At 36.9% G+C, this 23,241-nt stretch overlaps 1 protein-coding gene across 37 annotated transcripts in view; it reads right to left on the reverse strand.

The window, feature by feature from the left end:
- Positions 1–23,241, reverse strand: part of ABI3BP (ABI family member 3 binding protein) — a 137,513-nt gene that overhangs the window by 12,294 nt on the left and 101,978 nt on the right. For all 37 annotated transcript variants that reach the window (XM_063148142.1, XM_063148141.1, XM_063148143.1 and 34 more), the window contains 7 exons: positions 22,876–22,950; positions 17,479–17,574; positions 13,320–13,430; positions 10,495–10,578; positions 8,995–9,063; positions 8,129–8,341; positions 6,567–6,678 (listed from right to left, as the gene is read on the reverse strand). In XM_063148142.1, the coding sequence (XP_063004212.1) occupies positions 6,567–6,678; positions 8,129–8,341; positions 8,995–9,063; positions 10,495–10,578; positions 13,320–13,430; positions 17,479–17,574; positions 22,876–22,950 (760 nt within the window). The remainder of the gene's footprint in view (positions 1–6,566; positions 6,679–8,128; positions 8,342–8,994; positions 9,064–10,494; positions 10,579–13,319; positions 13,431–17,478; positions 17,575–22,875; positions 22,951–23,241) is intronic.

Genomic DNA, 23,241 nt, shown 5'->3' on the forward strand with positions numbered 1-23,241 from the left:
AAAATACATGCAGTTCTACAGTTCTGTGGTGTGTGTTTTTACAAGCATCACAGGTTCCTTTCCTCTGCCAATTTCAATCCTAAAACAATACCAGTGGCTTCCACAGTACAAAAATAATAAACAGCCACTTTTGGGGATGAAGAGAATTAGTTAGTTGACAGAACATTGAAAAGGAGAGGAAGGAAATGGCAGACTGGGATCACAATATGACATAGTTTACTGTATTTTTAAAGCTATTCTGTGGCTGTATTAATAGAAGACAATCCACACACCTTTTTTGTGTAAGGTGAAAGATCTGAAAAAATATAATTAAAATGGTAAAAAAGTGTACCATCTGGTCTGTTATGCACTGCTATAGAAACCACAAAGAAGGGGAAAAGTGCTCAGAGTTTCGAGAAGAATGTACATCAAAATTAATAGAATCCATGTCTGCTGCTTAATTAAATTTACCTAACGAGTGTGACAGTGTTCACAGGGGTCAGAGGATGAGGGAAGAGACGAGGATCTGACTCCATGCTTCAGAAGGCTGATTTATTATTTTATGATATATAATATATTAAAACTATTCTAAAAGAATAGAAGAAAGGATTTCATCAGAAAGCTAGCTAAGAATAGAAAAGGAAGGAATGAATAACAAAGGCTTGTGGCTCGGACAGAGTCTGAGCCAGCTGACTGTGATTGGTCATTAATTAGAAACAACTCTATGAGACCAATCACAGATCCACCTGTTGCATTCCACAGCAGCAGATAACCATTGTTTACATTTTGTTCCTGAGGCCTCTCAGCTTCTCAGGAGGAAAAATCTTAAAGAAAAGGATTTTCAGAAAATATCATAGCTACAAACAAGAAACTGGAGTCTATATTCCATCATTATATCTGCCTGCCTAATATTCCAAAACTCTGCTGTCCTATGTAAGCAGCAATCTCATGCCTCAGACCCTTAACATCTATAAGATTGCTATCCTAGAAACTTTTGGAGACCAGGCCTTCCAAATCCTCCCAAACTAAGTGAGACAGTGAAAGTCCTTGTGCAGATGAAATGGACTTGACTTGCAGTAATTACTACTTGGAGTGTATTTTTCCACCACAGGAAATCGCTATAGCACATGGAACTCTGGCAAATGCAGCTGCTCCTGCATTTTTCAAATCATGCAGAAGGAGAAGATTGAAGATTGCAGAACTGAAAATATGTGAAGAAAGATTTTCACCATAATAGGAGAACCTGAGCAGCTGAGTACAGTGCTGGGACTTTGGGGCTATTTCTGGGGAGATGCTGGTGTTGGATGGCAATTGTGCAGGGCTCTGTACACAGAGCTCCTCTGAGTCTGCAGAGTGTGCTTGGATGGCAGAATGACCAGGAAAGAAAGGAGGAAAGGAAAAGACAGAGAGAAATAGAGAGAGAGAAAGAGAGAGAGAGAAAGAGAGAGAGAGAGAAAAAGACAGAGAATGAACTGGTATGCTTGTTTGAAGAATTTTTCTCATAACAAAGTTGGAAGAAGGACTAAGAAAAATGGGAAATGCTTATCCATGGACACCGATATCAACAGCAGTTTAGTACAATATCTGTTAGTTTTTTAATAAAACAAATAGAAACCTCCAGCACTTTTCTGTCACTTTCTGAATTTTGCTGCATTTTCCTTTATAGTTTCTATCTCTTGACCCTTGCTGTTAACAAAAGCTAAACTCTCAAACAAAAGCATTGATAGAGGTTTTCTTGGGTTTTTCCTTGTATGTGATTAGAACATTTGGGTACTAACTACAATAAAAACCAATATTAGATAAAGGTGATAACAGCCTTAGGACACAATCAACCCCAAAAATCCAGCAGAAACCACTCAAAACACTTAAAAAGGAGAAGAGTATATTTGAAATCAAAATTATTAATGGGGAAGCAGATCAGCACCTAATGGGAAGCTATACAAAACTGTGGAATGCAAGTATCACAAGTTTTTTTTTTTCTTATTAATACTCTTTTTCTACAGCAGTAGGCTGATGGGACATGTCCTCCAATGGCTACTCAAACTTCCCTAGAGCTATTTGTGACAAGTCTTAATATTTTTCTTTACTACCTTCCAATTACTCCCATCACCAACATGCATGAGAGCAGTTTTCAGCAGTCTTCAGGCTCTTTTTTGAAGGATTGTATAGAAATTTGGGCTGTAGAACTTCCTGGACACTATGGTCTGTGCTATGGGCTACACTGCCCTTAAACAAACCACCAGCATGAAAGAGAAAATGTACACTGACCCAAAAAAAACGGGCTTCAAGATAGGGCAGGGATACAGAAATAAGAACTACATATTTTGGCAGAGAAACCAGCAGAAATAACAAAAAATCTCATTGGAAAAAAAAACCCAAACAACATCTGCATTTAATATTTTAGGCTAGGAAAGTCCATGAAAAAACCCCAGACCAGTGAATCCAATATTTTTTCCAAGGAGAATATGCAGAGGAACACCATTATTACTACAGAAGAGATGGAATTAAGACAACAAAAACCACAGTAAGCCCATTTCTCTCTCAGGCCTCTCAATGTTTGTTACAAACAAGCAGCTCAAGGAGGAAAATACTGAAAATTTTGGATAATAACCTTATCTTGACTCGCATATGAAAGATCTTGCTTGACTATTAACATAGGAGAAATTGCTGCAATGCTTTCTTATGAAATTTTAATGTAAAACAAAGAAAGAGCAGAGTCCTGGGCATGCCAGTGGTACTCCCACTGGGAGTTCCAATGTAGCAGCCTTTTAGGGAAATTCAGGAACAGGAGACCTGTATGACAACTGAGATGGAATATTGCAGGTCTCATTCCTCAAATGGCTCCTTGGAAATTAGACTGTAACTACTTTGACCAAAACGATCAGTCTTGCAGTTTGACTCTTTTCCAAGTGGAATAAACACTGCATTTCTCACCATAAGTATCACAGAATTTCCATGTGGAGGATGAAAAATTGTTAGCTCATACTAGTGCATTTGTTTCTCTCATTTTTTTTTTTTTTGGCTAAGATAGAAATGACATTTGCATTAACACACTAAGCCACCTCTGCCTGCATTAAAAAAACTGGAGGAAACTGAGATCTACAAGACCAGAAACTGCCCCTAAGGTCCAATTTTACAATAAATAATCTGTGCTGTAAGATACCTATGAAGGTGACCTGGTCCAGGCCCCTTTTCAGCTGCTTTGAGCTCAGGGTTCATAGTGGCAGACACTCACTGTTTAAACAGCAGAGTAAAGACTGAGTAGCTCACTACTCTGTTCAGACTAACCAGCAGAAAAAAAATAAGTCTTTTCATTAAAAGAATAAAGATACTGCAGAAATTTTGGTGTGTGCTTCAGTGTGATAATGAACAGGAGGCTGAGTGAAATGTGATCTGAACCTACTCTAAACTCCTTGGAAATCATACAAAGGCTAATAAAAGCTAACTACAGTACAAAGTCATAATCAACACTGTGTACATGTGAATACTAGATCATAAAAGCACATCTATAAGAGAAATGTTTAAGTAGAAGACATTAATAAAATAAAAGGAAGTTTTCTTCAGGCATCATTTATATGCAATTAACTATCTGTACAAGGAAGATGTATATTGTTACCTAGCTCACATAGCATAACACCACCACATGCTTTGAGATATTTCAGGTAAAGGTTACAGCCAGAAGCAAATCTGATGAAATTAAACAGAATTCTAGACTGAAGCCAATCAGTAGCTTAGTGACAGCAAGAGTACCAGTGTCAAGAACTCTGACCAACCAAATAATGGATATCAAGATTTGAACTTTCTGGGTTATTTAAACTATCAGGAATCTTCTGAAACTTGAAATCCTGCAATCACCACATTTGATAAATCTCTAGGTAAAAAGGAGAAAAATCTTTTAAATTAATATGTGGTTGTCAACTGTGAGGTGTGCCTTACTGTGGAAAATGTCACGGATATGTCTTTCCTTGGGCAAAAACCAGATGGATTTCCAATGAAATCACATTGTACAGGCATCTCTAAAACATTTTTTAAAGAAAAAAAACCAAAAAAACCCATTGCATTAGAAGGCAGCTGACTGTGCCCCACATTTATTTAAAAGGTCTATGTCCTTTCAAATCTCTATTTTACTTTCATCTCAGAGTATCAGACTTGCAGTCAAGTCACCAGGAACCCATAAAGCTAGCATATATAATACAGAAAGGCAACAAACTTCCATAATATATACAACTTGATTTGTTTAAAATTCACCTTCACAAGTTATGGGACATCTATGAAAGTCCATTTTCATTTCCATCTCCATATTGTCATGGTATGAGACTGCTAAAACCATGTACTTGATAACTGTACTCAAAGTCAAAACTCTTTTTTCAGCCAGTGCATTTTTTCTGGATCTAGTCACTTTTCAGACAGCTAAATGGACACACAGAATACTACACCATAATCCTCATCCATTTAACTTCTGTGTTTGTACTTACTGACAGCTGCAGTCGCAGATGCAATTTTTGATGAGCGACAGTAAAAGTCTCTTTGTTGCCTCCCTAACACTGTCCAAATTCCTGAAATATTTCAAGTCTGGCCATCAGCTCCTAATCTTTACAAGCTGCCTTGTGTAAAGGCCAGCTCAAAGGGAGAAGGGTGTCTGCCTTGCTGCAGAGCTTCCCAGAGGTGCAACAGTATCACCTATTTGAAGAATGTAAAAGAGTGAAGCAAACAAACAGCATGATCTGGCACCCAGGTTTTCCCTGCTGCTTGGCCTCCCCCTTCACACCAAAAAATTGTCTTGCTTCCCTCCTGTTGGTTGTTGCAATTAACTCTTTAGCTTCTGGGCCAGGCACTACCATATCCTACCTGAAGTACCTCAATAGAATGCCTGACCTTGGCCAACATGACAGCAGACTGTCTCTGCCAGGTACAGCTCCTCAAGAGCCCACATCTGCACAGCTACAGCCCTGAACTGCTTGCTGCTACAGGGGCTTTCTGGTTTAGACTTACCCATGAAGGCTCAGATAACAAATTCACATTTTTTATGCCTTTTTGGGAAGTCTTTGTTTAGGTCTGTCTGCTTTAGATCTGCCTTGACCTGCCTTTAGCTCTGAATGCACTGGACCTTCAGAGCAGCAAAGGGGGTTCACACAAGCCTCACTGAGGGCTTCAGGAAAGCTGGAAAAAACAGGGTCTCTAATTCAGCCTGTCAGTTTCTCCAAAGTGTTCCCAGGCCAAGAGGTTCTTCCCAGTTAATCCCCCTTCTGCTGCTGAGCATCTCTCTTTCCATACATTGCTGGTACTTTTGCAAATGCTGAACATTTGTGGGAGGGATTTCTATTTCTCTGCCAAGTTTCTTTTCCAGCTCTACCTCTTCTACAGCTCTTCCCTTTGAGGACAGTTATGGAAACATTTCCTTCCCAGTCTAATATATTCCTTGATGAATTTTTACACATATCAGGGACTTTGTTAATGAATACTGAGCTGTGTTTAAATTTTGCTCTTCCTCCCATTTAGTCAGTTTTATTCACAAGCACATTTCCTTCATCTAATGAGCAGCTCCTGATAGACAGAAGACTTTTATGATGGACATGTGATGTTTCTTGGCAGAACAGATACTGTCTACATGATGACACCTGTCTTAACCACTTTCTTGTTTTACCTGAATTTAGTGTGCCTGGATTTGAGGGGTAACAGTAACTTGTGCTTCTGCCAAAGCTCTCAAGGTGTCCTCACTGTTAGGAAACACACATTTTGCTTGAAATGGGAGTTTTATTGAACTGAGCCACTCTGAGGACTTTACATCCTTAAATCTGGTGAGACTTGGGGGACAGGCACCATTGCAATTTATAGCAAAGCAATTTATATCAAATTTATATATATTTGGCCAGTGGCCTCTGTATCCAGAAAGGCTTTCCCTGTCTTTCCTTTTTGAGGCTGGGGTTGGTGAATGGTAGCTTCTCCCTTCTCAGGAATAGCCATGCCTTTATATCTTATTTTATCTAAAACAGAAACATCCATTCACCAAAGCCAAATGGATGGTCTTGCAGGAAAAACCCAAGTGTCACTCATTACCTTTCTGATGCAATTAGTAAACAACGTAACAAAAGACAAACGGTTCTCTTCTCTGCTCTGAATTTTACCATAAAAAGAACACTTTTTAATAAGATTTGTTATTTAAAGACTGATCATGCTTATTTGAACTAGTTGCACGAGAGGCACACATGAACTGGAATTCACTTACTCATTTTTAGTTTGCCAGTTCTTTTGAGACACTGAAAGAAAATTATATATTCTGGACAAATGCATTTTTCCTCCCATGGTAATTTTCTTGCTTTTGACAAGTAGTCTTTCTGATACAATAGGTCACTTCTGCACCTTGTCCAGACCACAAACATTCTTGTAAATTTCCTAAAGATTCCTCAAATATATTTTATCTGTTAACTTACAAAAAAACTAAACCAAACTATACATTTTTTTTTTTCTATCAAAACTGGAGTAAAACCGATTAGGTCTTATTTCCATAGGTATTTCCATTTGAAGTGGCAGACAGCTGGCAGTCTAAATTAGTTGGATTAACTTAAAAAATTATATTATTTAGCTACCTTGTGTCAGGTTTTAGGTTTTCCACAGTAGAATGGGTTTGATTTGTAGTGATAATTGATTTCTCCTTTTCACCATCACTTCCTCCATTTTCAGTTGACACAACCTCATACTCTGGAAAATTACAGTAAAGAAAAATTAGATCAAGTAATTGAGTCTCTTACTCAAGCTTCTTAAATACAACCAGACAGTGAATGAGTATGCAATTTTACAGGAATTCAACCTTTCTGCCTTTTGCCAGCCTGAAGTCAATATGTGATGTGGACATTTTAATTCATTCAAGTTGGAAGAGAAAATGCAGGAAATGAATGAGCATACAAATATGTGCATGCACAAACCAAGAACTACCAAGTCCATCCAGTGCCTGCTTGCTACTCAGTGCACAAGGCAACAAACTGCCCTTCCTTTCTGTGGCAACACAAACAGCAAAGCATGAGCAGAATGGTCTTGGTTCCTGACACTTGCAGTTTTTATGAAAACAAGGAGGTGAGTGTGATCACTGCTTTGGTTGTTATTTGTTAGACCTTTCCATTATGCTTTGGTTTTGGGCGTACCCAATGAAAGCCCTTGTACACAGTTAAAGTCAAGCAAAGTAAGCATTCAAAAGGCAAAATGATGCAACAAATTATGTTTTCTGTTTCCACATTTCTATCTGAAACAGCACATTTATTTTTAAAAAAGAGATGCGATGCCTAAATAAGATGATTGGAAAAACATGCATAAACTACAAAAATAGAAAGGGATGGCAGCAAAACTGGTTTAAGTCTGTCTAAACAAGTAATGTTGTACTGGTGCCAATATGAAGCAATCACTGTTTTCAGAAAACAGGATTCAATGCCTTCTCTTGAATTCAGAATTGATTGTGATGAGTCATTAACTGAGTTGTCAGTTAATTTCAATGTTCAATTTTTGTCAGCCAATGTTGAAATACAGAAGATGGAAGAATTAAGAATGGCCATCTTGCATGTTTACCTGTCTGTGTGCTGAGCCCTGAATCACTCACAGGCATTTATTCCTAATATAAACCCCTTCCTTGAGAAATGAAAGAAAAAACAGACTCTTTTAACAGAGTGGGCTTGTGGACCCTCTTGCAGTGGGTCATAATACTGCAAGTATTATGCTGGCAAAGTTCTACTGACATACTAGATGGGTGTAAGCTTTGATTGTGCCTGGCCCACTGTGAAACAACAGCCTCAGGTCAAGAAAGATGCCTACATTATGTGTGTGCATCTAGATATGCTGCTGTATTGTTGGAACTTCTTGACTAGATCTTACCAGATCCTGTACAGAGAGGAGCCAGAAAATTGGAGGAGATAGAGAGTCATATTTCTTAAATGTTTTTTCATGTCATCACTGACACCAATGATCCTTGTTGTACAAATCTTGTTATTATCTAGTAGCATTTTCTTATCCACACTGGAGTAGCACAAGAATACCCCAAACCACTGGGCTCCTTTAATCCCTGGAGATTAAAGTACTTTTAAATGACAAAAAACTACTGTGAAAGTAAATTAAGCTGGAAATGCTGTATTATCAGACAACGGAGGAAAGAAATTAAACCAACCAGTAACAGTGTCATTATCTGGTTTTTCCCAATCCAATATGACAAAGGATGGACAGCCCTCTACAGTCACCACTGTGAGGTTGGTTGGAGGATTCTGGGGAGGACGAGTGGGTTCTTCCTTGCTGCCAACTTCTTCTTGGGGAAAATGTTCAAGAGAGCTTGTGATGGAGCAAGGCACATCATCATCCTTCTTCATGTACTTGACATGGGGGGCTAAGAACAATATAGGAAAGAGCTGTTATTCTATAGAGTGTATTTAAAAAATGGCAGTGCCATTTCACCTGGTGCACAACATCCATCTCAGGACACCAAGTAAAAGTCTGCACAAGTGAAACACAAAGCTTCCAGAATAAACCCCATATATTCAATATGAAGCTGCTTGTTCTCATTTTTATCTATTTGTTTTGGATTTTATGTTTTTGTTTTTGGTTTTTTCCTTGTTTTAAAATTTTTCTTATTATTGTTCGACCTGGAATCTGCACTGCTTCACTCCCTGCCACCACTGATGAAATGGCACTCTGAAGATATTAGCAGGTGATACACACTGTTTGAAAGAATTAAAATCTGTCACAAAATTTAAAAAATCAACTTTATTTCTTCTATAGTAAAATGAGACTATAATTCTACTTGCAGCTTTTGACGGGTATGCTAATACAAAGACATACACTTTTGTTTCACCACAAGGAGCAACAACTTCAGTCCAGAAAATGCTGGTTTGTACTGCAGCTCTTACATCTGCCACTGAAGTGACATAGAATCAAATAAAATGTTGGCCTTTGAATACTCAAATAAGATAATTTGATGCAAAATAGCTCAGACTTCACATGCTCCCTGAAATAAAAATACCACAGCTATGAACATCCTACCTTGGTACCTTGGTTTTCCTGAAGAATCTGTTTCTGATGTAGGACTTGAGCTGAAGACTGTTGCATCAACTGTAGAAAACACAGTTATAATTTGCAATAAATACAAAATTTCAGTGTTAGAACTGAATCATTTCACAGTTCCTTTGGCATTTTAAATAATTATAAGAATAGATAAATGGTAGACATTTGCTGGCAGATCTGGCTCTTCATTTTAGGTGTTTTTTCTGTGATGCTGTGTAAACCCTGTACTTACCTGCTAGTACAGCCAGCCATAATCAAAATGACAGATTTAATGACTGCAGCTTGATTCAATTAATGTAATATATATAAAATACTTTTTAGACCATTGTCTTGCATTTGCTTTAGCTTAATTTTTTGGTAAGGAAGAAGTAGGTCAGCCATGGAAAAAGGAGGTTTTTGCACTGTGCTGGATGTTTAGCTTGGAGCTTTTTTGATATTCCTGGGATATATAGAACTATTACATTGGCACAGTAACTTCTCTAAAAATAACAATAAGGAAAAAAAAATTCTGTCTTCAGAGTGTACAACTACAACAAAATTTGAAGGGAATTGAAAGCAAATATAGTGGTGAAGAAAAATGTGCTAAAGCAGTCAGGATTCATGATACAATGTTGTATTAATCAGCCACTGCACTGAACATGATGCAAATATTAAAATGGACCTCAACAGATAAAACACAATACCTTCCCAAGAAGCATTTATAAATAAATCTAGCATCCAGCATGCTTTTCTGGGCACTGTGGGTCACAGTGAGTTCATGAGCATTGTAAGGAGACAAGAATTTAAGAATCACTATAAATCCAGGAAAATTAGAAGCAGCATCATTTATGGCAATATACCAAGAACTGCACATTTGGGCCCAAAAATTCTAAGCAAATCCTCCTCCAAACCTATTACTGTGTGCCACCTTGGAAAGACTTAGCTCTGAATTTGTAATCAGCTCCCAGTTTTATAAAGGGCAAATTACCCTCTGACCACTATGATTGCACTACTACAATTTTTTTCAGTTTAAATGGTGGCAGTTTGATCAAATAAAGGATGAGCACTGTCAGCCACTGGCAAATAACATGTTGAGTTTATGTCCTGGGAAAATTGAAACATCCAGGTAAAGAAGTGCCTTGTCCAATCTTTGCACAGCTTTAAATGGCCACAGAGCAGTATTGAAAGCCTGCTAAGCATGTATGGATTTCTAGGAAAATGGAAGCCTTGTCATGTTCTCAATTACCAAGACAAGAAGCGAGCTAGATCTCAGTCAGTCAAATCAGAAAAGTAAAGGCATAAAAGAAATCAGAATCACTCCAGACACAATAATTTCTTATGTTGAATATACAGCGCATCAATAAAGTTCAGGGAAGGGAAGCAAAAGAAAAATGGAAACCTTAATGTAAATCACAAAAAAAAAAAAAAAAAAAAAAAAAAAAAAAAAAAAAATTAAAAGGAAGAAAAAGAAGAAACCAGAACTGTTTTTAACATGCTTACCATAGTACTCTGGAGTTGCAAAAGCTGTTGGTGTCTTATATAATGTTCCTGTCCTCACAGGTGGTGTTGGTCCAGCAGGCTTAGCTACAGTGACAGATGGAGGGACTTGTAGCAACAAGACATTCAGCATTTGAAGGAGTCAAACAGCTTTCTCATTTTCTAAGAGAACTCAGTTTGTGACAACTGCTTCATGAAACAAATATTTACATTCAAATCCTAGTAATCCCTCAGCTGGATTCAGGAAAGTTCTGAACTGTGCTAGTTGCAAACGTAACCTAATCCTGAAACCCAGTAAGAAATTTCTGTGCTACTTTGAGGTTGTTTGGAGGACTTTAGTTGTCTAGAATATAACCTGGTTTAATGCACAGAACCATCCTACACAGACTGGTAAAAGGATGCAAAATGACCAGCTCTGACATTGCTGTTCCTTGAATAAAGAGCACATTTCTTCCTGAGTTGCAAGGCACAATAGCTGAAGTCAGCAACTGAAACTTGGAGATTCTTCCCTCAAATATAGGTAATATTAATTAATTTCTGCTCTCAATATAGCACAGACATTAGTGGTGCTGAACATTTCTAGTGATAAACACTGAGTCCTTAACTGTGGTCTGCATTAAGAGTTTAACCACAGAACAGTGCTGGAGCTTACACTAAATGAAATTAAGAAAAACCTCAAATGAAAGCAAAGAAAAGGCAGCCAAGTCCAGCATTTTCAACATTTATAGCACTATATCATTCAAGAAGAAAAATTTTCTTGCTGAAATAATTTCTGTAGTAGGTTCCATAAGTCTGGACAGAAACTAACTGATAGAGGCAATATTATCACCTATAGTTAGACAACTATTTAAAAAAAGTATTTCAGATTATGTGACATTGCTGTTATTCTTCAGCTGTTACCACCTAATAAAGAAAACAGGTTTCTAAGAGGCAAACAATCCATGGTAAAGGTCTTGATTTCTTGCATAATGGCTGTAAAAGACAAGAATTAAATTCATAAAACATGCAGATACTCCCAGATAACCATGATATGACAGCGAAATCTGAACTCTGAAGAGTCAAGAACTACATAATGGAGTTACCTCCCCATCATATATGACACAGAATGTGGTAACTGAAGGCAGAACTCTGGAGAGCCAAGTTTAAGGCAACAAAAATCCCTACTTTCCACTAATTTTCTTAATGAAGTGGAAATCTGAAATATTCTCGCTAGAGTTCAGTTTCACAAAGTTTCTGGAACTCTCATTTCCATTTCTTTTTATCCATTCAGGAGACTTAATGTCTGCATAGAAACCTTTCCATAATATCCACTGGATGAGTTAGAAAGATGCAAGTAAGGAATTAATCACAGTGTTAATGAGAAATAGGACAGAATTCTGACGGGAAAAATCCAAGAACATTGAGGCAAATTTTTCCTGTTGGTACAGTGGAACTGTATCTCTTTCCAGGGAACCAGAAGAAACAAAATTACAATGTTTAAAACTAAGCTGGATAAAACACCAGGAAACACAGAAGAAGGAAAATCTACTGTCCCCACAAGGAAGAACCAGATCATTTAAGCAATTTATTCCATCTTGAAAGCCTAGGAAGGTATGGTAAATACTGACTACCACATAACCTGGCCTCCACTGTCAGGAAAAATTGAAAATTTTGTTGAAATTTCAAAACACTGGTAAATTAATTAGACACTTACTGGAGCAAATTAGTATAGATCCCAATACAAGCTAAAGAAAATATATCAGGTTTAAGACTGAGGAGGTCTTCTGTTTTCTGGGAACTATTGCTAAGGAAACACCACCCAACAACAACAAGTACAGACACAGTATTTCAATCTTGGCTCTGCTGATGAATAAATATATAGATTGTCTCATCCATCCTGGAGATTCTTGCTACTCATCTGACACACAAAATACTTAAGTATTATTTAGGTCTTTAGCACTTTAATAGCAGATAAAGTCCCAAATAAAATAAACAAACAACAACAAAAAACCACGATAGGAAATCCAGTAGAGCTGTATATTCATATATAGCTGTATATTCTAATGTATAAACACCTTTGTACCTCCAAGGAACTACAGAGATCAATATGAAGAGGAAAAAAGCTGTCATGATGTTAAGCTTAAGGAAATGATAGTTTCTGACTATGTGGAGTAATGTTAGCCTAAGGATTCTTATATAGAATCCACTGCCAGAACATCCATGTGGATACTGAATACCTGCTTCAGGATTAACTTAAAATAAAATAGGAAAGGTGACATTTTCTGTGTCCTCTTAAACCAATACTGAGAAGCCAGAGTACAACAATCAATAGCACAATAATCAAGCTAAACTCTTCACATGGAACAACTCAGCTTGCTCTACTTCCCAGTATATATAATAGACTCCCAGTGCAGTCAGTTGTCTGGGTGACTATTAGCTCATTTTTGCAGTGGTTAATGGATGTACCACATATATATATATATAAAATAGCTAGGCACTGAAGCATGATAGTCAACATCTCCCATCCAACATGCACATTAAATAACAAAAAATCATATTAGTAGACAAGAAATATTCTTAAGGTTGATCTTAAAGGATGACTTGGAGTGTGCTATTTTGCTTTCAGCTTCTTTACTAGGTGTGATTTTGATATAACTAGGTTAGGGGGAAAAAAAAGAAACAAAGTTTTTGTAAGAAGACAAAAAACCACAAGGCCTGTATGTTCCAAAAGACTAGTTTCTACAGATATCACAGATCAAAGAAATCTATGCTATAGAAGTCTCCTATACCCTGCTAGCCAGTTTTATCTCACACACAATAAAATGATTATGCTGAAAAGGCTGAAATACCTGGGCTCCCTGGTTTACCAGTGACGGTGTTAGGAGGCAGAGGTTTTCTTCTCATTGGTGTAGGTCTGGCAGGAGGAATAGGAGGGTGCTGAGGGCCAGGTGGTAGAGTCACTGAATGACATTACAAGACAGCATTATTAATTATTTAACATCAAATTCCATCAAAGCAGAAACACACTAGAAGTTGTATTCTGACTTCTCAAGCAATGTTTCATATCTGATTTAATATCAAAAGTGGAGAGGTGAGATTAGGAGATGATCTGAGCTACATTTTCAGCCTTAAATCTCTGAGAACTGTGTGCCATGAAGTTTTACAAAAAGTTTACACTGAAAAAATGTAGTTCCTTTGAGATTTTGCACAGGTGTTTCGGTGACTCACTTTCTGTGTAGTTACTCATTTTTGTTGACAGTAATTTTTGGCATTCAAATGGATACATCTTCACACAACAAACACCATCTCAATGTGCTAGGAAACATCTTCAGTATCCTACTCACAAAATTTCTGACCTCTTGTACTTTCTGACTAATACAACTGGCCACCCTCAGCTTGAAGCAAAATGTGTAAGAAAATGAAATTATCATTAGGAACACTTTATTCTAGGTCATTCAAAACTGAAAAAAGTTTCTGTCACCTCATACACTGACACAGCTAAAGACAATTACCATTGTTGAAATTTCTGAAGCACTCAACTTGGTTATTTCAATGTGCAGCTCCAGCCAGTACCCACCACATTTATCTGATAATTTCTTTTGACAGTGAGGTATAAAAGGAAAACATAAGCCCCTTAATTCATACTTACAAATCCTTTTACTGTACTTTCCAGACAATTATGAAGGATTTTATTATGCAAAGGAAAGGCAAAGATTTTTGTTCCACTATTCACCTTTGCCCTTCTTTCCTTAAGAAAATCCAGGAGACATGTGCAACACATTTATGTAACAAAAGCCTTTTTGTACCTAAAAGGAGAAAATCCTCAAGAGTAGTATAATTATCATAAGACTGCCAATGTCAACAACTCTGCAAGTTGCCTGATACTGAATTACTGGCACCATAAGGTACCTCAGGTCCTGTGTATCAGTCCTTGGCTCACCCTATAAATAGAGAGACTGTGGGCGAGAAGGGAGCAAATCCAAAGATGATTTAGGAGAGCTTTTTTGGAAATAATTACAATATGCAACCAGGAATATCTCCATCTCTCTCTCTCTCTTCTCTTTTCCTTTTTGGACTCTTGTAGTCACTTATAAAACAGTGGATTTATTTTTTTTTAAATCACTCAGATCAAGACAGAAAATAATGCTCTATCTAATTTAGGAGGATGTAGTGGTTTTGAAAATAGCATTTGTAGGTTTCATAGTAATTCTTAATTTCCAGATGGAGATGAAAAAAATATGCTTAAGGCCAGAAAAAATATAATACATTTTTGTGTATATGTCATCATATCCTATATATTACTATATGGTAGTATTCATCATTACTTTTCCCCCTGCTCATAATTAGAGAGGGGGGTTGTCCAAGGTATTTATGAAGTAAAAATGTGCAAGTATTGACTTCCCAGTGGTTTCTATAATATTTTCTGAGCAGCATAACTACAACAGTTGCACATAACTAAAACAAAACATTCAGAGTACTGGGTCACAATAGAATCTACTGAAGTGTACTCTGGAAAAACAAGAATTCCTTCTTTTCCCTTCTGCTACTTCCAACAATGATTTGGGTGCTAGTCGATGACGCTACAAAATCTAATTATCAGTGTGTGGAGACTGAACTTGTAAGCTAGGATGCACAACAGAATTTAGGGATTTCATGAGTGTAGATTCTTGTAAGGACAACAACATGGTGAAATGTTCTTATTTAATTAATCTCTAGGCTTCTTTATGGATTGGGAGTCCTTAACTCAGACTCTCTTGATGAAAGAGAAGGATGAACAGTCTTTTAGGGCAGACATCTTTATTGGTGACATACAGAATGGGAATGGGGGCACCCTCAGCAATTCTGTGGATGATACCAAGCTGGCTGTGCAGTGGACATTGGAGGGAAGGATCCCATCCAGACAACTCTAGCAGGTTGAGCAGTGGCCAAAGCAAACCTCATAAAGTCCATTACAGCCAAGCACAAAATCTAGCTCCTGGATTGGGTGCAATGACCAGTCTCAGCGCTGGCTAGATTAAAGATATAAACAGCCCTGCTCTGCAGGTATGGACTTGAGGATACTGGTGAATGAAAAACTAGAGACAAACCAGCAATGTGGGCTCACAGCCCAGAAAGCCATTTTTATCCCGGGCTGCACCAGAAGGAGCGTGGCCAGCAGGGCAGGGGAGGTGATTCTACCCCTCTGCTGGAGTGCTGCATCCAGCTGTGGCGGTCTCCAGAAAAACAACAACACAGACCTGTTAGAACAAGTCCATGGAAGGGCCACAAAATCCATCAGAGGGCTGGAGCCCTTCTGCTATGAAGAACCTCAGAGAGTTGGGGTTGTTTAATGAGGAGAAGGCTCCAGAGAGACCTTAGTGCAACGTGCAGTACTTACAGAGGGCTTGTGAGAGAAATGGAGAAAGGGTTTCTAACAATGGTAGGAGACAAGGAGAGAGAGTTTTAAACTGTTTAAAGGGTAGATTTATATTAGATAATAATATACACTGGAAGAGAGTTGGTTTGGATTAGATTTTAGGAAGAAATTCTTTACTGTGAGGGTGGCGAGGCACTGGAGTAGGTTGCCCAGAGAAACTGTGGCTGTCCCATCCCTGGCACCGTTGGATGGGGCTTGAAGCAACCTGGTTTGGCGGAAGGTGTCCCTCCCAAGGCAGGTGAGTGGAGCTCTTTGATCTTTAAACTTTCGTTCTTACCCAAATCATTCTACAATTCCATGAATTTTGATATACATGTTAAAGCCACATGAAGAGAGATGAGACTCCAGTAATACAAGAAAATTATGAAACAGTAGTAGCTAATTTCACAACCATACCCAACTGCCTTTTATGACTGCAGTTCAAGGTATTGACTGACCTCAAAGCTCTAAAAGCTTAACTTTAGACATCAAATGTCATAAAACAAGTAAAAGTTGGTCTTAATGTCCCCCCAAATCTATGTGCATAAAAAACCTTCAAGTCTCTGGAAATCACAAGTTGGATTTACTTAAGGAAACACCACTGCCTGACATTCAGTAACAAAAAGTGCAGAGTATCATCCTTATTTTGATTTTGCATTTGGCCTTCAGCTGCTGCTAAGAGTACATCAGACTAGATTTAATCTTTGCAAAGTACAGTAGTCAGACTGAATAAACTAAAAAATGATAAAACATCAGAACCTGGCCATCAAGATAGGCTCTTATCTTTGTAGAGGTAAATTAGGTGCAAAGGAAATCCAACAGGGATTAGGAACACACAGCAGTTTATAAATTAGTGTTTTAAAATCCAGTAACATGTTCTCAAAAAGAAGCCACCTAAAAAGAACATCTGCAGCTGAGTAGTAAATCCAAGAGTAAAACAAAAGATTTCATTTTCAGTCAGTTTCTATGTCAGAAAAAACCACAACTAAAGCAAATTTTGTGCTTGATTATGCTTATGAAACAGAGAAATTATTTATACATCAGGGTACTTACCTGTGGTATGTATGTTTCAGTTAAAATATTTAGATTTGAACACATGATTGCAAGATTTGCTAGAAGAGTAAACCTTACAAGTCTTGTATTATACATGTAAAAAACCCCTGTAACCTGATTTACTCCACGCTGTTATTTTCCTTCAAGCCTAATGTTCTAATTTTCCCAACAATCCAAATATTCAATGAAACTTCCTCATACATGGGGGTACAAGTTGGTTATGCTTTTACCTGATTCTCCTTTGCTATATGGAAAATATTAGCATTAAAAAAATCAGTGCTTACGTATTGTAGCTGTTAGACCATAAGGATACAGCTCTGGTGGTGAAAATTTCTACCATATGTAGTGACTAAGCATATGTAAGTGACTATGTTGTGACTATAAATTATTATTATCTCTTTTAGTAGAATCCTGAAGCCACAAGAATGTGTATTGATGAGGATGATTATGAATTATTTTTTCTTCTCAGTGGAGGTGCTTTGTGTGCAGAAAAGGCAGTGTTTTTATTTTTAATAACAACTGTTAAAAATTCCTCTGTTATTTAGTTTTATTAACCTTACCAGGAATTGGCCTTTGCCAGGTGTCAACATATTCTGGAGGTCTTTTGACATCCATGTCAATTGGTCTGGGAGTAGCCTCAGGTGTATAAAAGCCATCTGTGAAAAAAAAAAAAATGAAATAAGTATCTACAGTGTGACACCAAGTCATGGTATATTTGTATATTGAATATGTTCAAACTCCAGGTGATATCATGTGCAAAACCAACAAGTGTCTCATCCATGTTTTTACTGATAACTTGGTCATATCCATTATCTTCTTATTCAGGTAAGTGGAAAGTGATCTGGTTCTACAAAGTTTGCAGTTTAAGTTCAAACATTCCTCAAGTAAAGTATATTTGGAAAGAGAAAATTAATAAGATGAAGAGGTAACAGATGAGTTAAACCAAGATTATTTGTGGAAAAATGAGTTGAGAGAACATTCTAGTTTTTTAGTGTAAAGAGTAAAATGTCCATTGATTTTTGCAAAGGACAAAGTTCTTCTCCCCATTATATGATCTCTGGTCATCCTCCATATTTAATGGTTAGAGCAATTCTGGACCAAATTATTCACCATGTTTGGAGTACAGTAGACAAAGTATACACAATATCCAGTCTGCATATAAGAGAAAATCCTACTTAAAAGTTATATAAACACATTTTTAAAAAAGTAAGTGGCATTAAAAGATCAACACAACTCCTGGTGCAGAACAACTGTTTCACATGCTGGTATTTATAGGACAGCCAGAATGTTAAACTAATATCCTGTCTCTACATAAAGTAAGTATATTTACTTTATCCAGTAAAGCAAGAAGATGCATTGCAGCTTCATCATGTTTGTGGGAAAACCCCCCTGCACCCTTGCTCAGGATGTTAGACAAAAACCCCTAAAATGTATTATATTAAAAAAAAATCTCAATATTATTATAATTATCAAATTCCAACCCTGTTCCAACACAACCTAATCACTTCAGCTAAAGATTTCATAGATTTATAATCTGGATCTAAATTTGATTTGATATTTCACTAATATTTTAATGGAGTGAAGAAGATAATTTTTCAATTACTTTCTATTTGACCATTTTTTGTTGCATGTTCATTATAAATCCACAGTCCATACATGAGAAATATTTTACTGAAGATTAAAGTAAACTGGGAGTAAGACTTGCAGGAAGCTGGGAAATGGACACAGGTGACCTGGTCCCTGCGTATAAAATATCTGAACACATCATACCTATGGTTTTATATAACTGCAATTTGTCTTCAGATAATTAAAAAGATTAATTAGATCTTCAGCTATACAAAGCACCAGAGTGATAATCAATGTTTCATGTGAATGATGTTCAAGGAAGAAAAGGCATGAGAAGACCAGCACCAGCCTTAAAAAAAATAAAAAATAATCTTGTACATCATGAGGTATAGTTAGAGCAAGTTCGGTTTCTCAGCTCACTTTTAAGTGAACATATCAACAAAATGTGGTCGCACATTGACTAATTCACATTAAATCACTCAAGTGTGTATAGCAAGCCTAAATTATTTGTGCATGCTACAGTCTCTACAGAAAATTAATCTCTATTCTGCTTCTTAGAATCAAATTTAGATTAATAATATTTTCTGAGTTATGTCAGCTGAGAATGAACAAAATATTGCACATGTTCTAGCTGGAAGAAGTAATTTTGTTTTCTTTTCAGAAACATGCACTGCTGTTCGGACATCAGTAAAGTAGTAATGAAAAATAAATCAAAGTTTCAAACCACAATACCTTCATGTTGACAAAATCTCCTATTTTGAGTACTTCAAGTCACATGAAAGTTTATGTTTTCACACAAGGTACCTGCACAACCAAAGTTTGCTGAATTTGTCATAGCATTTGCCTTACTCTACCTAATGTAACTTGCTTATTAAAAGCACTTATCATGTTCATCCAAACTTTTAGCCAGAATTTAGAATAGATCTATTACTTGCATATGTCTTTGAGTCTTCTTTTAATTCTATATTTTTTCCTGGAAAGACTCATGGGGTCTGGAACATGTTAAACCAACCTCTCCTGGTTCTGATGTCTTTAATTGTAGGAATACTATTAGGAGGGTGGATCATTTAAAGGGAAATATTGAAAAAAGTCCTCTTGATAAAATAAACTGTAATACCTTTATACTTGAGTTCCTCTGGAACTTGGCTATACACACACAGTTTAAAAAATAAAAAGAAAACAGAACAAAAAGTTAATGGTCATTTTAATGAAAACCATGTATGTCTCCATTTCACAAGGGAAATAAAAATGTTGTTCAAAGTTTGTTTGCTGACATTTGTCAGAAAGCTCAGTAGATCAGGAGCAGCATTTACATGGTTAGGATTAAATTAAAAAACAACCCAGTAAGGTAAATTACATACACCAACATGAAAAGCCATCTGAATAAAATGGCATTCTAGAGAAAATGGCTAAAACATGACAAAAACCTAAAAGGAATGCTAGCCATGAGGAAGCAATCCCTGCCTCCTTTCCACAGTGCAGTTTACCACCTGGCACTAGAGCTGGCCTCGAGGCTGAGAAGCCTGCCAGGAAACCAGCCACAACCCCATGTGCTGGTGCTGGAAAAAACAAATTCCACTGCTTATCACCTGCAGCTGCCAACCCTCCCTGCATGGGGTGAAACATCTTTGCACTGAGGCTAACAAGCCCAGCCAGGAGCAAGAAATGGAGTAAATCAACAGCAGTGCCAGTCCAGCAAGGAATGAAAAGATCCAAACTGGTGACTGGTGTCCAAATAACGGAATATCCAAGAATAAGTGATGTAATGTCTAAAGGTAAGTCTGAAAACATATTGTTACACATATAGAGGATATTCCTAACAGCCCACTTAAAAATTCTGATCATCTTAGGTCAAAAGTTCAGGATTTTGATAAACCAACCACAGAAAAGAGTGAAAAAGGAACCTTTTCTGTCTTTGCTCAGCTGGTAGGATTTGGGGTTCCAGGTTATAGAGTTCTTTCCCTAGTGTCTTTTGCAGACATAGGAATTCTTTTGCAATAGATAATTAACTGCACATTGCTTGGGAGAGATAGAGAAGATTTCTTGAATTGGTTACCTGAATTCCTTTTTGTGCAAGTTTATTTTTGTGGGCACAGTCAGCCCTGTGTCTCAGACACTGGCTCAATGCTGTGATGTACTTGCCTTACAGAAGATTTGGGATTTCACTTACTGATCATCAAGAAAAGCACAGACTGAAAAGTTGTGACAAGCTGCAGTCCCCTCTCAAGATGACATAAACGTATGAATTCATTGGTGATTTCTCTTACACTTCTCAGAAGAAAGTTGCAGACTCACAGAAACATGTCAATGAGCTGTTGTGGCAGTGGGGTTGCAGGTACAAAGAAGTGGGCAGGAGATAACAAAGGCCTTTGGTATTTTGGATACTTTGACTTAAAGGGCTTACTTGGCAGCACACAAAATTTAGCTAAAAGACATCTACAGCATGATTCTTTAACTTAGAGAAAAAAATATACTTATTTAACTTGGCAGTGGAAACCACTACTGGAAGTATCATTTTTCAGAAGAATTCTAAAAGAAGGTACTTATTTACCAGTGAGTACACATAGCATGCCCAGTAATTAGTAGTTTTGTGGTGACTTCTGACACAATCTACGACAATGAAACTCTAGTTCTTCCTGGCAACAAGCACTACTACAAAGCCATGGAAATAATAACAAATGATGGGCACACCAAGAGGGCCACTTACAATATGATTGCTTAAAACAGTACCTTAGCAACTTAAACCAGCATTAACACAAAACTCCATGTAGGTTTTACTACTATTGTGCTTATACTACTGATTTACTAAGCATGTATTAATTTTTTGCAGGTGTTTTTAATAACCTACCAAATACTTCTGCTGAAGTTATGACCAGAGGGGAGAAAGCTAAATATGCTGTGTAATGTAATTGTGTGTTAGTGCATAATTTAATAATATGATAACTCCTGGAGACCTTGGGCATTCTCCTATTCCAGTAATCAAACATAAGAAAGCTCACTTGTATAAGGTGATTTCCAGTGCAAGTTAGCAACAAAACCTTTTGAGCCACAACTACTGAAATCAGGCAATTAATGCTTTAACTGGCTCTGATGTCTGGAATTTGATGGCCTTATTTAATTTACCAGAAGGACTATGAAAGGTCAAAGAACTTGTACCTCTAGTGAAGGCATTCACTCCATATGTAATACAGAAATGTATGCCATACTCTAAATAGGTTAAATTTATTTAAATTTAAATATACACCAATCCCTGCTGAATTTTTAGAATGTTAGAAATGTTACCATTTCTAACAACATGGTGGGCTTGTGAAAATGTACAGGAATGAGTTGCTCAAGGCATTCTATGATCAGCAACAGGTATTAAATTGCCAAATATAGCAGAAAGAAACATTACACAGGCAAAAATGTTTAGAATAGATGGAATATCCCTCAGGCTATCCTAATCTAGCTAGCACAGAAATAGTAATAGGAACCAGCAATAATACGGGACAATAGAACTATTAGTGGGTGGTCAGCTAAACGTTTGCCTTGAATATATACATTATTTATTTATTTATATTATTTATTATTTTAAACTTGTACTGTTGGTACAAGATTTAATTTAATATTTAATATTTAATATTTAATATTATCAATGGCTGTATAAAAAATAATCTCCAATGCTATTTGTATTGATGTAATAAATCAATGCTCTAGGAAAGAAAAAAATGGATTCATTATGAATTATCACTGAAAATATTATGTTGATTGGATGGAAAAATCAAGACCAACTGAAAAAGCATAAATTATTTTTCCCCCAAGAAGACATGTACTTTTAATAAATCTTTGTGGTTAGGGACATTTGTTATCTGTTGGTTAAGGATATGTAAATTGAAGCTCTCACTGTTGTCTGCCATCCACCAACATGGAATTTTGTGATGCTGAAGTATCCAAGCCTGAATACTGCACAGTCCAAACACTGCGTGGTCTGAGTGTCAGCAGGTCTGATGTGAACACACCACGGGCACAGGCAGTAACTAGAGAGATCCATGGCTTTAAGGCTTCCCTACCAAGTCTCCTGACTTGGGCTCAAACAAATGTGTGATCTTTTTCAATGGAGCACTTTCCAGAACTTATTGTGGATCTGACATCTAGAAAGCATTAGTGAAGAGTAGCCACACAGTAATAAACCTGTAAATTTACACAGACTGAGTGCCAATATAATTTCATAATCACCCTCAGGAATTGTATGACAAGATCAGTAGAAGCAATTACACATTCCACTCTGAGGAATGAAATTCTAGAATAAAACACAGTGAGATATTTTGCAGGGCTCAAGATTACTTGGGCAAGTCACATTCTAGTCTTTTATTGATAAATTAAAAAAAACCACCCCAAACCCAGAACTCTACCTGTTGTTGGCATAATCCACTTTGGCAGTCCAGGTGCTCTTGTTCTTAGTGGCGGTAGTGTGGTTCTCCTAAAAGCTGTAAGAGAGTTTAAAAAGAAGAAAAGGAAAAAGAAGAAAAAAAGAAAGAAGTTCCATGAGAAGAGTACCAAACAGACTTCTATGTGATGCCAAGAATTCCACACTAGAGAAGAAATAAAACCTGCTGTGATGACACACGTATTTTTGGTTTAATTTTTTTTTTTTCTGATTTGGAAAGGGTTTACCACTAGACTTATTAATTGATTGAAAATTATCCCCTTTTTCCCCTCCCAGCAATACTTAAAATTCCACTAAGAATAGATAAAATTAATTAACTATTTAATCTCCT

This window comes from Melospiza melodia, chromosome 2 (assembly GCF_035770615.1).
Source record: "Melospiza melodia melodia isolate bMelMel2 chromosome 2, bMelMel2.pri, whole genome shotgun sequence".
Lineage (NCBI taxonomy): Eukaryota > Metazoa > Chordata > Aves > Passeriformes > Passerellidae > Melospiza > Melospiza melodia.